General features: G+C 39.1%; 2 protein-coding genes across 3 annotated transcripts; both read left to right on the top strand.

The window, feature by feature from the left end:
• The first annotated feature begins 445 nt into the window (after positions 1-445).
• Positions 446-2,170, top strand: polr2h (RNA polymerase II, I and III subunit H). Its single transcript, XM_067229839.1, has 6 exons — positions 446-598; positions 806-895; positions 1,005-1,088; positions 1,229-1,322; positions 1,478-1,561; positions 1,787-2,170. Exons 2-6 carry the CDS (start codon positions 823-825, stop codon positions 1,902-1,904), a joined length of 453 nt encoding a protein of 150 aa, XP_067085940.1. The 5' UTR covers positions 446-598; positions 806-822; the 3' UTR covers positions 1,905-2,170.
• A 1,027-nt stretch (positions 2,171-3,197) lies between these two features.
• mfsd8l1 (major facilitator superfamily domain containing 8-like 1) lies at positions 3,198-11,661 on the top strand. Of its 2 annotated transcripts, none has more exons than XM_067229816.1 (12): positions 3,198-3,733; positions 5,316-5,501; positions 5,721-5,783; positions 6,030-6,149; positions 6,242-6,321; positions 6,600-6,945; positions 7,061-7,134; positions 7,756-7,969; positions 8,104-8,226; positions 8,451-8,581; positions 10,247-10,366; positions 10,694-11,661. In XM_067229816.1, exons 1-11 carry the CDS (start codon positions 3,658-3,660, stop codon positions 10,325-10,327), a joined length of 1,494 nt encoding a protein of 497 aa, XP_067085917.1. In that variant the 5' UTR covers positions 3,198-3,657; the 3' UTR covers positions 10,328-10,366; positions 10,694-11,661. The 2 variants fall into 2 exon arrangements, with proteins under 2 accessions (XP_067085917.1, XP_067085918.1); XM_067229817.1 differs by having other exon boundaries at positions 10,645-11,661.
• Positions 11,662-15,814: the final 4,153 nt, after the last annotated feature.

Genomic DNA, 15,814 nt, shown 5'->3' with positions numbered 1-15,814 from the left:
ACCACCTGCTAGCAACCATCCACAGGAAGACGCCAAAACACCTAGCAACCAGGCTTACAGGAAAGCGTGGCCAAATGTCGTAAATGTTGGTTGATCGTCTCAGCAGATAAAGGTTTAGAATTAAAACATATTATAAATCAGTTTCTAGATTTGGATTATGTTATAGGTGGTTGAATCCGAATAAAGCTTGAATACAAAATGCAAATTTAGCCTGATGTACTCTAGTCCACCACACAAACGTCATTGTAAATATCCGTTTATGTGTGAGTAGGCTACTCACAAAAATGTTATAACACCAGAGTGCATTTTTGAATAAGGAAACGATTATGCTCTGTTAAAATATCTTATCTGACAGTGAAAATTATGTTCATGTCCCACAGCCCCCCAAATAACTTCCAGGTTTATGTGCTACGGAAGTGATTGTCTAGTTCAAACGTCAAAGGTTGAACACATTGTTGCTGTGCGCGGCACACTTGATTGAATCAGTCATGAATGAAAATTGACTTTTCTAAGCCATTCTACACACCCCAATCCCATTTTCAACTTACTACTTGTAGGAAAGTCTTATTTAGTTGAAATACCATTTGTCTGATTTGAGGTAAGTGAAATTGTTCTCAATGTTTGTCTGCTAGATGGCTATATGATACATGCTAGTTAGGTAGCATGTAAGCTAATGGAGATGCTATCTAACCATAGGTAGCTAGTTGACAGACACTTCCAGATAGTTTCTTTTGTCTATCACCGTTGTTATTTAGTCATATTTGAGTGTCCCTAGCGAAATCCATTATACTGTTACGTTCACTAGGACTGATTCAGTGGGCTATGGCTGGAATTCTTTTTGAAGACATCTTTGACGTGAAGGACATTGACCCTGATGGCAAGAAATTTGACAGAGGTAAAGTTTAGGCTTATACCAATATAAAGAACAAATTGATTAATCTATTTGTCTGTCACACCCCTTTATTAGTATCAAATATGAGCGTCCATTTTATCCAATGCTCTAGTCTCTCGTCTCCACTGTGAAAGTGAATCCTTCAAGATGGACCTCATTCTGGATGTGAACATTCAGATCTACCCCGTTGATCTTGGTAAGGAGCACATCGGCCTGCCTGCCTGCTTGCCCTGTCCATTTCTGTTGCTGCTGATGTTGTTACATTTCCATTGACCGTTCATACTTAAATGTGCTATGCCCTGTGTATAATATCTAATGTCTGTTCTTCACAACCAGGGGACAAATTCAGGTTGGTTATAGCCAGCACTTTATATGAGGATGGGACACCCGATGATGGAGAGTACAATCCACAGGACGATAGGCCGTCGAGGTACTATTAAATTACATAAGATAGACTTGATTGAGGTACATTGAGGTCATGCATTAAATATATTTAGAGGGTTTGCTATTGAGGTAATGCACTAAAGGTGGTTAGGGTTAGGATTCCTATCTAATCCTTAACGTTTTTTTTCTGCTTCCTCCTAGGGCAGACCAGTTTGACTATGTGATGTATGGCAAAGTTTACAAAATTGAGGGTGATGAAACCTCTACAGAAGCAGCGACACGACTGTGAGTGACGTTCACAGGTTCAACCGATCACGGGTTCTGTTGTACAGTTTACTCCTTGTCTTGCTATATATCTTGCTTGTTATACTGAGAGGGTTTCTTGGTGCAGGCTGAATGCCACCCCTCTGCTGAGACCCCCTTCCTCTTCCTAATCATGGTGTGATCTGATCTTGCATGCGGTAACTCTTGCGCGTGTGTGTGTGTGTGTACGTTCATCCCTCCCCTCAGCTCAGCCTATGTGTCTTACGGAGGACTCCTCATGAGGTTGCAAGGAGATGCCAACAATCTGCATGGGTTTGAAGTGGACTCCAGAGTGTACCTTCTCATGAAGAAACTTGCTTTCTGAACCACACTATGCCCCGTTGAGGTTCATTTTCTCTTTTTACATCCTGACGTCTCACTGAAACAAGGACCACACTCCATATGGAAGTCACGGAGTGGTGTTCAGCTTTACGGGAGATTTGTTGGAAGACTTCCAAGGCATACAATATGTTTTTTTTAGTCACTAATTGTAGCTACTCTCGAATAGATGGACTTGGGACTGTGGAGCAAATGAACCACAGCATGTGCCACCTGTTGGTAAATTATGTAAATAAAGAAAACATTTTTTTTTATAAGAATAGAAAAAAGTTCACTAAAACTTGTCATTTATGGGGTTTATACTGATCAGTATGTTTGTTGTTCCACCATTATACTGCATTTTAAAGGCTGTTATTTTGCTTTCTCAAGTCCTGTCATCTGCCACAAACCAGTAACATATTTTGGAAACCAGTATAAATGTCTCCTGAAGGGTTGCAACCTATGGGTATTTTGGATACCATTCGTTCTGTGTTGCCTAGGGACCGAATTCTATTGCTAGTGTTGCAGGGATTCCTGTCTGCAAATATTGAAAATTGAATTAATGTGTTCCTGAAAGAGACAGTGTTTGTGTGACACAGACCTCAGTGTCAGCTGTAATGGAAGTCACAGGATGAGCTGGTCACCAATGACCCCTGGTATGTGAAGGCAGGAGTCTGAACATTAATCCTTTTCAGCACTGCTGTTTCACCATTTACTGGTATAACTTTCTAAAGCCTGGCTAATACTGTGTATGTAACAGTTAAATATTTAGGCTCCGTTAGATTTTTTCATATCTTGAATTAGATTGCAAGCAGTGCTTTCTATGAACATAAACCTTTTCAAAGAGGACATACTCTGCTGTTTTGGGCACAAATTAATGACCAAAAAAGGTTTAATAGGATGGCCCATGGTCACTATCTACGAATTATTCAGTCGTGCATGCATTGTCAAGTCACCAAAGGGTGACATTTATTTATTTTGAAAAATGCTGTGGAACAGAAAAGGCTGCACAGGTCAATGTGTTGGGCAGCTCCTTTTTTCAAGTACAAAAGGAAGAGCATACTTTCACAGTAAAAATATAAATCTAATTACACGCAAGATGAACAAAACTTTTTCTGAGTGCATTTTTTTGATGCAGTTGTATTTTTAAGAGTCTACTGAAAAAAAGTGCTCATAACCACATTCCCAAAACATCTGACAACCGGAAGCGATTTTGTACTTGCTGCTGCGATTGCGTAACGGAGAAGAGTATCCCACAACTACTAATCTGCGATTCTCACCACTGACACGTTCTCCAGAAAATATCCGACCGTTGTCATTATTGTGCGTGAACAGTTTCACGTCACAACAATTTAAGAATATGGGAGTGGTTTCCAAAAGAATTTCATCGTTTTGGGAAGGTTGTTTTCGTGAAATGTGATTGGCGAGTGCGCGCTGCAATTACGTGTTTACAATGCTGTGAATGGGACAGTTTAGGCTATGTGTTTTCCCGTCGGATATCCTTAGTCTTCAGTCAATGGAGTACGGATGCAGTGCACAATGTTTTGATTTATATCTTCTTCAAAATGCTCTATTGAGAAGCAAGGCAAGCTCCAACCGAAATATGCCTGCATTGGATCTAATTGGCTGCACTGTCTCTCGGATTAGTTTGACTTCATCGCATGGGACGGTCTTTTAGGAATACCTATTCATGTTTAAAGTATTATAACGATGCCAACATAAATTATTAAAATACACAATCAGTAGTAGCTCCAACAGCGATGGATTATCGGCGGAAAAAGAAGCTGACATACTTCACTATTGGATTGATCTTTCTTCTAAGTGGAATCGAATATGGTAAACATTTTTTTTGCTTTGATTACTCCATGGATGTAGCCTACTGTTGATTCGCTCATTGCTCAGATATTGTTAACCATACATAATATAGGAGCTGTCACATATGTCCACATCACGAACCACAAATCCAGTTAGTAAGGCACAGTACAGGCTACATTGTTTATCCAATACAGTAGGAATGTTGAGAGCAGAGTTCTAATGCAATCATTAGACAGTAACACCATTTTCAGCCTAATCATTTATAGGGGATAGTTACACTAGCTACATATACTCTTGGTAGTGTAGACAGGTGATCCATGTAGGCTTTCTGTCACCTCAAATTGAATCTCCGCACCAGTTTTATCATGCAATCTTAAAAAAAAATTGTATACCTTCAATGGTATACTACAGTACAAAAATGTTAATAATTTAAAAAAGTTATTAACAGTGTGACCAGGAAGGTTGTTTCACACTGGTGTTAAAGTGCCACTGCAGTCATGTAGGGAATCCGAGGATTTGTAGAATTGCATTTCTTTGCAGATTAAAAAAAGATTGATTTCATCTACTCTTAAACTGAGAGTTACCCCCTATATTTCTATTACACACATTTGTCTTTTTCTATGGCTCTCATACGTTCACACAATGTTATTGTCTGTGTCAACTGGTCAGTATTTCCCCACAGTGTACCTGCTTTTTGTACCAACGATTTCCAGCCACCTAATGACAACCAGCTTCAATTCTAAGTGTGTATCAATAATTGCATTTGGTCAGCACTGTTCTTTGTTTGTCTGTTGAGACATGGTTTACTTAGGCCTGCCCAGTTAGAGTTTGACACTGTTTACACATGTTTTTTGTACAGGTTTAAATAATCCATGCTAAATGTTACAAAGTTGTTCCTCAACATTCAACACTAAATGATTACCATTGATCTAATAAAGACCTAAGACATGGAAGTGGAAGAGACTTAACTGATTAGGCCTATGTACAGTGAGCAGTGTCCCAATTGGCTGGCCACCAGCTTCTATCCAATGGCATTTGCAGTTGATGAACCTGAATCATCTGCGATGCAAGCACTGATGAGTCAGTGTCCCAGGTCACAATGCTGAGAGGAGACAAGAATGTGAAATATGTTTCTAGGGGTTTGTCATGTGACATTTTAAACTGTGCGTAATGTGGACACAGTGTGCCTCTCTCCTCCCTGTGCTTACAGCTTACGTAATGTATGCAGGTCCTAGGTAGGCCTCTGTATTGTTAAAATGTTACACCCTGAGGTTTTCATTAACACGTGTGAAAACAAGTTTCAGATTAATCCTATAAATTTAGCCAATGAAGGACATTGCTCTTTTAGAATTGCATGACATACTACAATTCCCCTACCTGTGACTCCTAATACCCCTTTCACACCGGAACCAGGTTCTTATTCAGTATATTTAAGTGTGAGATGAATTTAGATTAAACCCATGACTTGTGTAATCATATTTTTAATAATTTCAGGTTAAGAAGCGAGGTTGGTGTAAAAATCTTTGGAATAGGTGTTCAAGCCAATGGTGACATTGGTGCGGAGTAACTTAACACTTTTCTTCTCCTCCACACCTTCTTTCAGCCGTAATCTTGCCCACGATATGGAGATACTTGCAGACACTGGACGCGGCTCCCTACTTCCTGGGTCTGAGCCTATCAGCTTTCAGTCTGAGTGGTCTCCTCACTGGACCTCTATTTGGCCTCTGGTCCGACCGGACCTGTGCCACCAAGAAGATCATCCTATTCGCCAACCTCTTTGAGATAATCGGTAATGGCTTGATCTCATTGCAATGTTAAACTCCCCAGTTGCTGGACCCCAGTTGGTTCAAGGTTTTTGAGCAAGAACATTTTCTTTGCAAGACTCTCACTTAAAATAAAAAATAATGTATAGATACATTTGCACAGCAGGTTTCAAAAAATTAAATCAATCCATGTTGACACACTTTATTGACTTGGTCGCTTTGCTCTCTCTTCCTCCCTCCTGAAGGCAACTTCATGTACTTCATGGGCTATTCCAAATGGCTCTTGCTGTCCAGCAGACTTGTGGCAGGTGAGAAAAACGATTGAAACCGCTGTTGCAGAAAACTCTCTGGTGCGGCACATGACTCATTTGATTAAACAATGATTTGCACATTTTAATCTGACCCCAGTTATGGACAAACATCATGTGAAATGTAGCTTTCTATGAATCTCAATAGGTAACATCGATGTCTGTCTTGGCCTCATACATAGTGTTATATATAAAGGATTACTGTATGTTAATCTCAGTGACTGACCTGTAAGTGTCCTCTCATAGGAATAGGTACTGGTGCTGGTTCATCCATCTTTGGCTTCCTAACCCGAAGCACTGCCCCAGAAGACCGTTCCACTGTGTTCGCTGCAGTCATGGCATGTCGGCAGGCTGGCCTTCTGATTGGTCAGTGCTTGTCGACATCAGTGCTTACCATGTTTTGTATTTTTTTGCTGACGCATATCGTACTCATGACATTCAGTTACTTCCTCCTACAGGTCCAGCATTCAACATCTTCCTGAGGCTCTGTGATTTTGAGATGGGCCCGTTTCTGGTCAATAAGTACACCGCACCAGGGGTAAGATCTTTGGGGCGGAAATCTTTATTACTGATGGAATAATATGTAGTCCTGTGTTACACTGTATTGTGAACAAGTTTTCGGCTACTAAAACTACTTGCAGGGTAAAACAACTAAAGTCTGCAGATGAAGTGTTATGGTGACATGTTTGCATTCAAAAGGAAGCCAAGGACAATGCTGACAGATACAAAGAACCTAAGATAGAATAAAAAGGAACAAGAACATTTTTGGATTTGTGCTCACTCACATCTAACGTCATTGGCATATTTCGCCCCCAGCTCTTCATGTGCCTGCTGTGGATCCTCCTTCAGCTGGCTGTGGTGTTCATGTACTGGGACATCCCACCCCAGGAGACAGAGGACCAAAGCGAGAGCGTAGCGGAGGGAGACAAAGAGGTGGTATCGAGAGAGGTGGAGGATATGGACGGGGATGACGACGAGGGGAAGCCCTTAATGGGGCCCCACGAGCTCCTGGGCTCCTACGGTTCGGTGGTCACCCCCGATCCACAGAGGGAGCAGGCGGCCATCTCCAACGGCGACCTGTCACACATCTCCCCGCCCTCCTCGCCGCCGCCTGAGTTGGACGTGCCATCCAACCCCTTCAAGAGGTTCAGCATGAGCCGAGGTGTGCGAGTGATTCTTTTGGCTTCAGGGTTGGGGACACATCCGTTTCAGTTTGAGGACAGGCAATTACAGTTCAGAAACCGAGCTTCTCTTTTTCTTTCTCTTTTTCTTGGTAGAGTTCCTTAGAGAAGAGGTGGTGGTTCTTCTAACCGCCCAGTTCATCACTCTCTTTAACCAGACAGCACTGGAGGTGAGCTCTGAAAATACGTCGCACACACACACACACCAACATCAAGGGCAACAGGCAAGATAAACAGAAAGCCTTCCAAGGTTAACAAAAAACCTCCACAGAAGATCAACAGAAGAAATAATTCGGTTTTATTACCTGTTAGCAAGCGTACGGATGGCTTAACCAACTAATCGTTCATTAGTGCCTTCTTAATATAGCGCTTCAATTGGGTTTAAAAAAGTGCCTTGATAAAGTGCATGTTGTGCATGTCGGAGCAATAAACAAGCCCCGAGGCCTAAATAACTCTCTGTTGACTTTGAAGATAAAATGGTGTTCATGCACGGATCCAGGAAAGAAAACAAATCTAAAGCATCGTTTGTTCCCCGAAGAACAGTGTGATGTCATTGTGGTGGGAGCAAAAAAGTGCTAGCTGCTGCTATGTCACTTTGAGTGCCACACTCTAACCTCGCCATATAATACCACATACTCTTTTTCCAAACGTAACTACACTTGCGTGCACTTCAGATACATTGTACATAGAGCCTAAAAACATGTATATTTAATAGAGATCATCAGCAACAAATGGGGGGGGAAATATAGGTTTTCTTTTGTATAGAAATGACACTTTTTTCCCCCTTGCAGACCATGGTGACCCCATTGACCCAGAAGTACTTCAACTTTGGTGAGCTGGAGAACAGTGTGATGTACTGTATCTGCGGCGTGGAGGTCATCGCTGGCTTCCTGTTTGTGCGCTGGCTGACCAAGCGAGCGGCTGAGAGGGTGGTGCTGGCTGTGGGCCTCATCCTCTGCAATATCTCCTGTGTGTGGTGTCTCATCTTCCTAGCCAATCCCCAAGGTACGGAAAAATACACTGGAGTGTGAGCTATTTCCGTTCGATGATCACCGCTTGTAGTTTGTTTGCTTCAAAAATATGTTTTCCTCGTGTTGTTTTATATTCCTTTTTTCCCCTATCCCTCTTCCTTTTTTCAGGCGGCTTTGCTTGGCAGTTAGCAGAGTTCATCATCGGTGTATTCTTGCAGGTATTGGGACTGCCCTTTGTAGCCGTAGCCCAGGTGTCTCTTTTTTCCAAAGTCACTTCAGAGAAGACTCAAGGTGAGAAACAGTGCCCTCTGGGGGAATGTTAATGAGCTAAAATCTTGGTACTGTCGAGTGAAAGATTGAACTTCAGGGCTCTAAACCTTGTACACACAATCCAACTCAGTGATAGTCCTGCACAAAATGAGACACACTTTTATACAGTTAATTATTTTTTTATTTTTTTAAATACTCCTGTGAGGTTATTTTGTCCTCCTGCTAATTTGTGTGTGTTTCCTCAGGGTTCAGTCAAGGAGTCCGTCGCTCAGTGGGAGGTCTGGCGACAATCTTAGGGCCACTGTGGGCCGGGGGACTAACTAGTAATCTTTACGTCATGCTGGGGGTGATGATGGCTTTACTGGCACTGCTCACTGTGAGTATTGAGTGTGTGTGTTTGTGTGTGTGTGTGTGTCAGTCCTAGGGTGACCACCCGTCCCGCTTTGCGTTGTACCGAACAGCATTTTCACCCCTTGTCCCGCACGTCGCATATTGAGAAAATGTCACGCATTTTCATCAGTCTGTTGGTTTTTAATTATCATATTAAGAAAACTTACATGCGTTCTTTTGCCTTTTTAAGAAAGAATTTTATTTATTATTTTTGCAGAGTCGTTTTTCACCTATATTTAACAGCGTTTCGTCAGAAGTACAAATACAACAGCCGTTTTTTAAATCCTGTCCAATGGTTGAAAAGAAAGGAGTAAGTGTGGAGCGGTGATTCGTTCCATTTGTTCCCTGTCAGAAAATAAAATATATATAATTCGGTAAATTAAAATGTTACAAGGCGGCATAATGGCAACAAAATAGAGAACATTTTCTTTTAGTAAACTGGGCTGGGCTAGGACATATACCTGGGTATCTGTTGCCTGCTGCCTTTGGGCTCAGTGATGTTGAATTTAAATGACATGTAAAATAAAGAGATGTTATTTTACATTGTGATGTAATGGTGTTTTCTGGAAGGTACTAAAGAATAAAGCATAATTTTTTTATTTATTAAGTTAGATAGACATTATATAACAGTTTCAGGTTATGTTTTAGTGTTGGTAACATGCCCCACATTGTCCCACACAAACTTATTAATCGTCCCACATTTGGTTTGTTTGATGGTGGTCACACTAGTCAGTCCGCATCTGTCCCATATGTAAACCTGAATTGATGTCCCTTCAAGAACCCCTTAGTATTTCCACTTTTATGTTATGGAAAAGTGTGTATTGTAAAAGAAGAGATACAAGATTTTCTCTCATATTTGCATCTGCATCCTTTTATGAAGTCAGAGGGAAAATAAAAGGAGACAACAAAGCTGACCAGCATGAGTGAGCGAGCTACCACGTCATATTCATTTGATAATAATAGGAATTTTGTTTGTTTGAAATAGATGATATCCTGCTGATATAGCTGATGAAATAGCTGATATCCATTCCAAGACTTGTAAGAGAGAAGTCTTGTTTTCCCTTAAATCCAAGGTCCTTTTGAGATGAAATTGTTGTGGTTATTGGTAGAGCTCGACCAATTTATTGGCGTTAGGCATTTTCAAAACTATTGGTATCAGCATTTATAATGGCCGATAAATGAATATATATATATATATATATAAAAGGGAAAAACTAAACACCTTTCAACCATGTTATGAGTGTTGGCATTGCATAGTTTGTCCACCAGAAGGCACTCTACAACGACGCTGTTGGCAACACTGGTGTTTAGAATGCCACAAACCCTACAACCAACTGATCCAGCCAGAGTCGGACAGAGTGTTAGAGAAATCTGTTTATTTGTTACGCGTTTCTGGATTTAAAAAAATAAAAAATATGCTGTCACGTGGAGATTAATAGTATATTGTTAAAAAAATATTACTTATAAGGGGACATAAGAACAGTATATTTTACTCACTAACTTACATACAAACACGAATAGAAAAATTTATTGTGCTACCTTGGTTTCAGACCTGGTACTTGTGTCATTATTCACTGGTCCTTAAAAAAGTGCAAATGAGGCTCTCTCAACTTCAAATTCTTCGTAATCTAAGGCTATGTCCATCTTTCAGATAATGCTGTTCTTCTCCTATGACCGTCTGGTGGAGCCTAGTGTGGTGGAGCATGCCGACAGCTCTGAAGATTGTGGTTGATTAGGACATGGGTACATGATGAAATAAGGAACGTAAGAGGTAAGAGCTTTAGATGAGACTTTCATGTTGCACTTTTCACTGTTTCTTTTTTTCTTTTCAAGCTTCCCAAATTTCACTCTACAACATGAACTGTCAGTGATCTCTCTCTCTCTCTCTCTCTCTCTCTCTCTGACTCTCTCTCTCTCTGTCTGTCTCTCTCTCTCTGTCTCTCTCTCTGTCTCTCTCTCTCTGTCTCTCTCACCCTCTCTCTCACACCCTTTCTCTCTCACTCTTTTTCCCTTTCTCTCACACACACACGTTTACTTTCGCTTACCAAGTATAAAAGGAAGTGGCGGCAATTCAAACATGATCTCCCTATGGTCTCAGGGCCAATGGCACCAAAGACAAAAAAACTAAGATGTAAACACTGCAGACACCTTTCAGCCCCTGGAGTGCTTCCCCGACCCTTGGTGCTCCTGGAATCTACTTACCTGCTCACAGTCTCACACACTCTAAAGAACTTAACATGATGAATGTACTTCTCTGGAAAAACATGTTTTTCCTGTGGAAATGTGTGATAAAACGGAAACTGGGGCAAAGTGGGAATATTATGTGCATAGTGCATTATAGCAATAGAACTGTATACTATTACTATGTTTAACCACAACACATTTAATTTGTTTTAAACACAAACTGAGATGTATGGCTACAACCCACTGGATGTGATCTTTTCCCAGACCTTAATTATCTGCAGGTAAATGAATTGCCTGTTTTGAAATTAAATACACCATAAATTGTGAGTGATCATATGTGCATATCACAATATGTCAAACTATGTAAAAAGACTTCATATGAGGAGCAATATGAAGAATATGTTACTATGAGATTAAATGTATGGTAACGGCAAGGGTTGTTCTAAGGATCTCACCTAAACTCCACCCTGGTTTGTTACTGATCAGTAGTATGCAGTTTTAACACTAGTTTAACTAAAGTTAACATAATATAGAATCCAATAATAACATTTACGTGATTCTTTTGCTGAAGCAGCCAAGAAAAGACATCTTTCAAACATTTATGGTCAAAAGATTCCTTGTGTTAAAAGACAGACGGGCTTAACTATAAATTTGAACTCTTTAAATATTTTTCGTGTGTGCTGGTGATATTTAAGTTTTTGTAAATTAACATTTTCAATTGTTAAAAGCTACATTCTATTGTCAATTGAAGTTGTTTATTTATTTTTTATTTATTTTTTATTTCGTCACCACCTACGTAAACTGTTTGATGAGAAAAATCTATTTTTCAGAATTGTCATTGTTTAAAATAATATGCAAAATAAATGTAAAAACCTTGCTTTATACATCGTCTGATTTTTTTCAACCTTGATGGTTTAAGGTGTGTTTCAATGCACACATAAAATCTCACAAATTAATACTTTATTTTCTATCCCTATTTAGTGCTCTATAAATTAATATGAAAATAAGAAAAAACTTTAAACGTGTGATTAAAATAATTGATATCTCTATTATATGTTATTATTTCCATCCTAAAACAGCCGACAACTTTCACATATTGCTTTAGATATTTCTGCAGCTATGTGGTGTCTTTTTTTGGTAAAAAATAAAATAAATATATATATATATATATATATATATATATAACAATCAGTGCTACCAAAGAGTCAAACAGAAATGGAGCACATGGCAATGCCTTCTACTGATGTAGTTAATAGTAAGGTATTTTGCCGAAAGATTTCTGTTGATTTAATAATTGTACAGAGTAACTTTGTTAACTGTACACATGACAATAAATAGCTTGAATTTCAAAAGAGTCTCTAACAAAATCATAAATCATTGTTTAACTTTGTTATGGGAAAAAAAACAAGATCACACTGCAAAAATGAACTATGTAAATGTAAGTAAAAAAAACGAATTTCAGAAGTTAAAGACTAAAGACAAGTTGCCAATGCAGTAAGATAATTACACTTGGTAAGATTTCTTGAAATAAGAATAATTATCTAGGCTTTAGAAAGGTGATAAATCTTTTTCAATGAGTCGTAAAACACTCATTCCAAGCACTTGATTAAGTCAAATAAACTCAAAACTAAGTTTTAAATTCTTTCAGTGTTTTTTCCTTTCTTGATATTAGTGAAAAGTTCTTTAAAGCAGAACCACTAAACAAGATGATTTATCTTAATTCAAGACTGTTCATTACTAGCTTGTTCAGCTTAAAATGAGACAAAGCATAAATAAAATAAAGCACACAGATCATTGTCAACAACAATGTATTGATGAGCAATGAGGCCTTACTTCCTTCTTGGAAAATGGCCTTGAACTTAATATGGAGTTCTAAAATATAATTAGTTATATGAAAAAGCAAGTCAAAGCAGCCAAGACAAGTCTGTCTGAGAGCATAAACTTGATTTAGGGATACATGTCAAGGGAAAGATTGTCATTTTATTCACCACTTATATCAGTCCTCCTCAAACTGTTATTGATAAAATAGAAACATGCTTATCTACCCTGAAGCTATAAAGAACAATTTATCAGAAAAATAATAACATACTGTAAAAACTTACAGTATGTTATTATTATTATAAAATGATATATTTTAGTATTTTGTATAATTTATGTTGTCTTATTCTCAAAGTATTATTTGAAATGATCATGATGTATTCTGAATAGCTTTACAAATTGCTCTGAAAATATTGAGACATTTAGAAGCATTTTCATGCTTCTAATTTTTTGTGTTGCATTCGACTAGATTCTACTCCCAGTATAAACCATTAAACAATGTTATAAGATAAAAGACTAATTCAAAACAGTTTGACAACATTGTTATAGAATGTTTAGAATTGTTGTGGTTATTGGTAGAGCTCGACCAATTTATTGGCATTTTCCAAACTATTGGTATCAGCATTTATAATGGCCGATAAATGAAAATATATATATATATATATATATATAAAAAGGGAAAAACTAAACACCTTTCAACCATGTTATGAGTGTTGGCATTGCATAGTTTGTCCACCAATGTTTAGAATGCTGAAATGTACTGAACAATGATTATGGAATAACCCAATAAGCTTTGAAAACATAGATGCCATAACCACTGCAAATTATAGATTAAATAGTTTTGAAATCTAAAATAACATGATTGTACAGCTGTGGCAATGTATCTTTTAAATGAAATTTTAAAGAACCATTTCAGCTTTTACAGCTTTATTTCCCTCTAACAATATTGTAATTATTTAGTAAACTAGTGTGTGGCATAAACACCCTGACCAATTCTCTAACTTTACTTACTTGCAAATGTCCATAAATCTGCCCAAAAAATTCTTGACTGTCCAAAGCTTTTACATACAGGTATAGAAAATGTTTGACGATACGCTATTGGACTAAATATTTAGCATTCATTTATTGCATTCAGTCATACAACACAGTTGTTTGACATTCTATGTAACTGTTTGCATCTGACCTTCGACAGAATTCACCCTAAACCTTGAGGTCATTTTTGCAGCAAAATCTGGCTATACCAATATTAATGGATGGGGATTGAATACTTGAAACATTTAAGATTTTACATTTACATTTATTCGTTTAACAGACGCTTTTATCCAAAGCGACTTCCAAAAGAGAGCTTTACAAAGTGCATAGGTCACTGATCATAACAACAAGATAGCCAAAAAACATTGCGAGTAGCCAAAACATGAAGCACACATTGTGAACAACCAAAGTAAGTGCCAAAGGGAAGAACCATAAGAGCATGTAGTTAAACAAGTTACAATTAAACAACATGAACTGCTATAAGTGCAAGTGTACCTGTGGAAAAAAGCAAGCAACAGTAATAAAAACAATATATCACAGCGAGAATTTTTTTTTAAAACAGTTACCACTAACCACAAGAGCAACAAGTCTCTAAGCAAGAGTCATTGTGATCCTTGAGGAAACTAACATCGGGTCAAGCGAACCATTCCTAAGTACCGTTGTACTCCCGGAACAAGTGCGTCTTGAGCCTTTTCTTGAAGGTGGAGAGACAGTCAGTATCTCCACCTCCAGTATTTTAACACAATATCACTTTAGGATGTTTGTGTTTTAAAACAAAATGCTAAACGGAATTACATTTACGACTAACAGTTCAGTAATATAAGAGAATTGGTCAGGGGTTTGAATCATTTTGCAAGGCACTAAATATACTGTATATTACAGTATCAAAACGATACAAAATAGATATATCTACAAAAATCTATTAAATGTAAGATTTGTTTTTATAGATTCGGATGGAGTTATTTACAGCATATTATATTTTATTTCTAATTAATAATCATATCGTGGCTTCAATTGCACTTTGTGCACTTTCAATTCACCTTGACATACAAAAGTTTCAGTAATTGATGATGAATTGGGAAAGTGATGCTGAATGTGGTGCCACTTGTTGTTCGCTGAGTCTGATAACCAAACAGCAGGGGACGCTGTGGCATTGCACAGTTGCAACCAAATGGTTTATCCTACGACCCAACGAGTTGGCAGGCTGGCCGAGTCAAAGCATTCGCCATTCCTGAAGACCCCATCGTCTGCCCGATGACGTGTTGGCGAAGGGGTGTGGCCAATGCGCTGGCCTCTCTGTGAACCCGTCTCACGCCGGGGGGGAAAGGGGGAGGGGAATGTGGAGCAGGGCCAATGACATGGGGATATTTCTGTTATGTTTTACTGGACCAACACCACGCTCGCAGCAGCAGTCTGACCGAACAGTGACCCGCCGATTAGGGTCAGAAGTTTAGAACGAGTCACGTGTCACATCTGAAGTAAGAATCGTCGGGTCGCTTCTGTCCTGCCCCACTTCCACAACAAATCAGCGAACATTTGGAAAAAAACTGATTTCGAGACGTAAACAGCAGGCGATTGTGGCGCACTACATCTATGATGGACTCGTGAACTTTCAGTGAACTCTTGAGCTTTTTCGCCGAAAGGGAGGGCAATATGGCAGGTTGGGTTGGGGGTTACTGAAGAGGACCCAAATATGTTGAAAATAGTGAGAGGAGGGCGGAGGGTAGAGTATTTTTTTGCAAGCTCATCCCCCTTGCCTGACCGCTGGTTGACCGCATGGCACGTACGGGGGGGGGGGGGGGGGGGGGGGGTGGAGAGGGGTTAAGCGAGGAATTTGGAGGATGTTTTGTAACGTGGGTGCTTGTGTGACAGTGCAGCCTCACGTGTTGTATTCACCTAGGAAGCACTGGAGGGAGCCATGTTCCAGCAATAGAACCTCCACTATTACCAGACATCACTGAATTCAGCCCCTCAGCACTGTTACAATTTCGGTCTTTGTTTAGGGAGAAACACAACACAAAGACTTGCGATTAATTTACAGAAAAAACGTTATCCTTTAGTGAAGGAATTCATGACATATAACGACACCACAGCCATGTGCTAACGTCTTTGAACTTTTGCACCTCAATACAAATAGAATATTCTGTTTGCGATGTGTTGGGCGAATGATTCAACTGTTGGCAAA

Source organism: Osmerus mordax, chromosome 26 (genome assembly GCF_038355195.1).
Source record: "Osmerus mordax isolate fOsmMor3 chromosome 26, fOsmMor3.pri, whole genome shotgun sequence".
NCBI lineage: Eukaryota > Metazoa > Chordata > Actinopteri > Osmeriformes > Osmeridae > Osmerus > Osmerus mordax.
The sequence above is the reverse complement of the archived record's forward strand: the minus strand, read 5'-3'. Positions and strand labels throughout refer to the sequence as shown.